The sequence below is a fragment of the Ictalurus furcatus genome, chromosome 3 (assembly GCF_023375685.1).
Source record: "Ictalurus furcatus strain D&B chromosome 3, Billie_1.0, whole genome shotgun sequence".
Classification (NCBI taxonomy): domain Eukaryota; kingdom Metazoa; phylum Chordata; class Actinopteri; order Siluriformes; family Ictaluridae; genus Ictalurus; species Ictalurus furcatus.
Window position 1 is genome coordinate 33,838,681 of NC_071257.1, and position 5,000 is coordinate 33,843,680.

Sequence of the window (5,000 nt, forward strand, 5' to 3'; positions counted from 1 at the left end):
TCCTGTGTTGTGTGTTTCCCCTTCTGTTCCCGTGGCTGTGATTGTGTATGAATGCGTGTGTACGTTTGCATGGACCCCCCCCATCCCTCCATCTTCCATTGCTGGTGTTAGAACGGTGTGTACGGTGCCACTCATTGACTCCATTAATGGCCAGACCTACTCCATCGAGCCCCAGGGCGGGGGGGACGAGGATGGCTTTGCCAGAGGAGCATGGGACTGGAGCATGCTGTGGAAGCGCGTGCCGCTCAGTAAACGAGAGAAGGACATGAGATTAACTAAAACCGAGCCATATCGGTAATTCACAACTTAATTCCAAGCTAATTGGTGGTGATGTGTATTGATTTGAGATGGGTGGTGGGCATTGTGCTTTTGAGCTGAATCCTCCAAGCTTGGCTAAGCCGTCTAACAAGATTAACAGCTATCCAACACATGAATACTGAATTGTAACGTGTTTTTATATATATATATATATATATATATAATACACACACACGCACACAGAGACACAGTACTGTGCAAAAGCCTTAGGCACGTGCAAAGAAATTTTGTAGAGTAAAGATGCCTTCAAAAATAATCAACCCAGCAGCCTTCATTATGTTTTTTGTCTGAAAAGTCTCTCTCTTACCGCTTAATATGCTGCTTTCTTTACTGATATACAAACAGTTTTCTGTAACATTTAAATTTTGTGCTGGAAAACTAATGTTTGGAAATCTAAAATGTTTTGATGTCATGACTCGCTAATGTAGAAGTCATAAATTCTATAACAAAGTTTGTGCTAAAACAATAGGGTACCTAAAACTTTTGCACAGTGTGTGTGTGTGTGTGTGTGTGTGTGTGTGTGTGTGTGTGTGTGTGTGTGTGTGTGTATATATATATATAATGCATGTATGTATGTATGTGCTAATGCCACTAACACAAATAATACAAATTAGCTGCTTAACTGCATTAATCAATATCACTGCATGTAATGAACTCTACATTAAGTAAAGAAATGGTTTGGTGAAAAGTAGAAATGTATTATAAAACATGTAACCTCTCTCTCTCTCTCTCTCTCTCATATTTCTATATATAATTTTTATATTAGTTACAGTTACATTTATATAGCGCTTTTCTAGACACACAACGCACTTTACATAGTATTGCGGGGGATCTCCTCAACCACCACTAGTGTGTAGCATCCACCTGGATGATGCGATGCAGCCATAGTGCGCCAGAACACTATATATAGATATATAATATAAAATACATACGATGCCCTCCACTAATATTGTTGCACACCTATATTTAACGAAGACGTTTTTTTGAATAAACCTGTTTGTTTGTTGTTTTTTTTGCAATAGTTTGATTTCCATGAGAGCAGAGTATTTTTGTGAATTTTCTGAACAAAAGATTAAACAATAACAACAATTTTTCACAACCCTCTTTGCTCATATTTACCAAGGGTGCCAATATTAATGGAGGGCACCGTGTGTATTTAATATATAAGACTGCTTCAGACTTCTCTAGAGGAAAAACGAGTGCTTGCCTTATCCATGGCTTGGAAAGACGGGAGCAATATTGGCTGCCCTCTCGGAGAAGGAGGGATGGCATGCTCTTGCCCCCCTGTCAATCACAATGACTCAAGCCAATCACGGGTCTCTGTGAGCTCATGTATGTGGAAGAGGGCAGACGGCACGTTTCAAGAGTTTTCAGCTGCCATTTGACTTAGCATGTGCTTGGCTGACTTGATGTGTCTCTGAGGAAGCGTGTGCTGGCGTTCACTCTCCTCAGTTGGCAGTAGTGAGAAAATGGGGATGCTGCTATCAGCTAAGTGATTAGGCTAGCTTGTTTTAGATTATTCTTATTCTCAGTCATGCGGATCAAATAAAGATCGGTAGTCCCTCGATTCTGCGATCGCAGAAATGAACGCAAAATCAAGCAAACTCCGCAATCTTCGGAGGAGTTTGCAATTATTCGGAATTACCGCAGATTTTCCCGCAGTTTCGGGCCAAGCCGCGTCACGTGACGGCATCACAACGCGCGCTCGACCGAAGCCCTCTTCGATTCACGTGCGTCGAACACGAGTACAGCTAACAGGTCGCATTTACTAACAAACATCACTGCGAAAGAGCGTGCGATTGCGATTTCGCTAATTTAAGTAGTTTTCCGGGGAAAAAATGACGTCATCACTACACGGCACGTGTATATATATATATTTTTTTATAAATATATATAACAATCTGTATAAATATACTTTGTACAGTAATAGGCAATGAACAGGAGAACAGTGCGAAGATATCGTGTAGTATATTGCAGTGTAACAGTTTAAGAGGATTAAGGGCATGTATTTACGGTATAGGTTTTCTGTGAGACAAACTTTCCGTTATTGAGGCTTTTCCACAAACCATTTCTTTACACGAGTTCACAGACTGCCATAAAACCTACCCAAAGTATGGTATTTTCCAGACCGTAAGACACAACTTCATTTTACTTTAGCGTAGTTGTCTTATGTCCAATTGTTGGTGTTTTTATAAAAAATATGGACAAAAACATAAATGCTCTGAGGTGTCTTTTAAAGCACAATCAAAATGTTGTATAAAAAAAAAAAAAAAGACCAACACAAGGTAGGTATTATATTTTCTTTATTGTCCAGAAGATTGATATTTCACATACGGTCCTGTCTGAAAGTATTTGGGTGGGTTCAAACAAAAGGTCCCGTGTTTAAAGTTGTTTACATCGTCTAGATGTAAATATCAGGGAGCGCGAGCGGGAATTCTGATCTGTTGTGTCGTACACTTTTGATCCAAATGATTTCAACGTATATCGAAATCTCACATCCCGATCTCGCTCTGTGGCTCTATGGAATTCCAGTGTGAAAGGCCATCACCTTTGTAAGCGATGCCGTCGTCGCTTTCTAGACGCACGTGTAACCTGGTCCAGACGGGATAGACTGACCTGAAATTTTGAATACCAAATTTCAAAAATTTCCATAAGCGCCGAGTTCAGTGTCTTAATGCGTGTCCACGACAGCAGCTTGTATGTTTTGTATGTGTGTGTGTGTGTGTGTGTGTGTGTGTGTGTAATGCACAATCACACTGTGTATATTTTAGTTCTATCTTAAGTCTTTCCCTGAAGCTTCCCTGACCGTTTATGTAGTTTGCTTCAAGGCCCTGGCAGTGTCTCGTCTCACAGGAGATTCAGGTTTTGTTTTAGCTCATGAAGCTACGTTTTACACCACGTATGACCCGGCACAACAAGCAGATCGTTTAACTTTTAGTGTCAGCGTCGTACTTGTGTAAAATGGGCCAAGTATCTTAGATGTGTTAGAAGATGGAACTGAAACTGAATATGATTAGTTGAGTTCATCAAGGGCTCCTGTCTCCTGGGACAACTGCATTAGGGTTTTTACATAGTGTATGAGGTTCACCACCTGTGTGTGTGTGTGTGTGTGTAAGCTCTCCTGCGATGGCTGGTGGGCTGTTTGCAATAGAACGAGATTTCTTCTTCGAGCTGGGCCTTTATGACCCTGGTCTCCAGATCTGGGGTGGAGAGAATTTCGAGATATCTTACAAGGTAAATGAATTATTTTTTTTCTGTAGCTTACTCCCGAGATTACATACGGGCTGTATGTTTTAGTGTGTGTGTGTGTGTGTGTGTGTGTGTGTGTGTGTGTGTGTGTGTGTGGTATAGATCTGGCAGTGTGGAGGGCAGCTACTGTTTACTCCCTGCTCTCGTGTGGGACACATCTACCGTCTGAAGGGGTGGTCCGGAAACCCGCCCCCTGCTCATGTAGGCTCCTCCCCCACACTTAAGGTTGGTTTTGTATTCCAAATAACCTTTCACACTAGTTTTGCACTAGTTCTTTTGTTTGTACTCTTCCCGATATATTACAGTCTTTGTATATACCCGAGCTATCTTATATATCAGCAGAGATCATTTTAACTGAAATAAAAAGTACATCATGTTCTTCTTACCCATGAACCCTCTACTGCGTGAATTTATTACATTTCCAACAAGGAAAAACATTTTTTATGGATTTTTATTACTTGAATTAGTTCAAGTAATAAAAATATATTTGAAAATGTAAAAAAATGTAAAAAAATAAAAACCTTAGGGCTTGTAGCTGGTAAATTGCTGCCAAGTGTATGAGATTACAATTCCATGTACTGCATTTTCCAGATTATAAGCTAACTATAAGATACTATAGACTATCGTCTACAGGCTATTCCAAACCTGAAGTACCTTTTCAATTCTTTCTCTTGAATTTTAATTTTTTTTAATTCTTCTTTTGAAACATAACATTTAGAAAATAAGCTTCAATTGCAAAACGTCTGAAATCTCAAAAGTGTGTCTTACTGTGAATGTGAAGAAAAGTAAATATCCTATTTGAGAAGCGCAGTGTCTTTTCTACTGTGTACGCCTGTTTCAGTTCATGAACGCACATAACAGTACAATTATCGCATGTTGTTGCCTTAGGGCATCAATTACATTCGACCATTTAACTGAATACTCAAAATATATCGACTTGTTTAAATGTCAAAAAAAAAAAAAAGTACTTTCACTTCTATCTCAGATGGTGTTTGTTTTTGTTTTTTTTGCCGTTAAATAGTTTTGCGTAAATATTGAAAATGTATTCACATTTTGAAAGCCATGTGATGTCCTTCACCGTGCCATGTGATTGCTGAAAAGGAAGTGCAAACAGAACTTCCTGGTCATGAGATGGATTATTTTTCGTAGTTAAGTCAAAGTTAAAGCCCCCTTTTTCCAGTTACTTAGGAAAATAGGAGTTTTGTTTTTTTGCCTATCGAAGAATTAATCATTATATAAATTAATTGTTGCAATAGAGGGTTAAGTATTTGGTTCAGTAATATTATTTGTTTGTGTGAAATAGCAGAATAGGTTCATATTGAAAGTTAAATCCGAATCCTGTAGCTCTGTGACGTCCTTTTGTCCATTTTTTATAGACAACGCCGTGTAAGAAAGCCCATCTGTTCGAGACACTGAAAAACATCATGCAAATT

General features: G+C 39.1%; 1 protein-coding gene across 2 annotated transcripts in view; it reads left to right on the plus strand.

The window, feature by feature from the left end:
- The window catches only part of galnt7 (UDP-N-acetyl-alpha-D-galactosamine: polypeptide N-acetylgalactosaminyltransferase 7), a 35,991-nt gene that overhangs the window by 24,469 nt on the left and 6,522 nt on the right, over positions 1-5,000 (plus strand). Inside the window, exons 6-8 of one of the 2 annotated variants that reach the window (XM_053622120.1) lie at positions 112-294; positions 3,435-3,552; positions 3,670-3,792. In XM_053622120.1, the coding sequence (XP_053478095.1) occupies positions 112-294; positions 3,435-3,552; positions 3,670-3,792 (424 nt within the window). The remainder of the gene's footprint in view (positions 1-111; positions 295-3,434; positions 3,553-3,669; positions 3,793-5,000) is intronic. The other variant, XM_053622121.1, reaches the window with a different exon arrangement.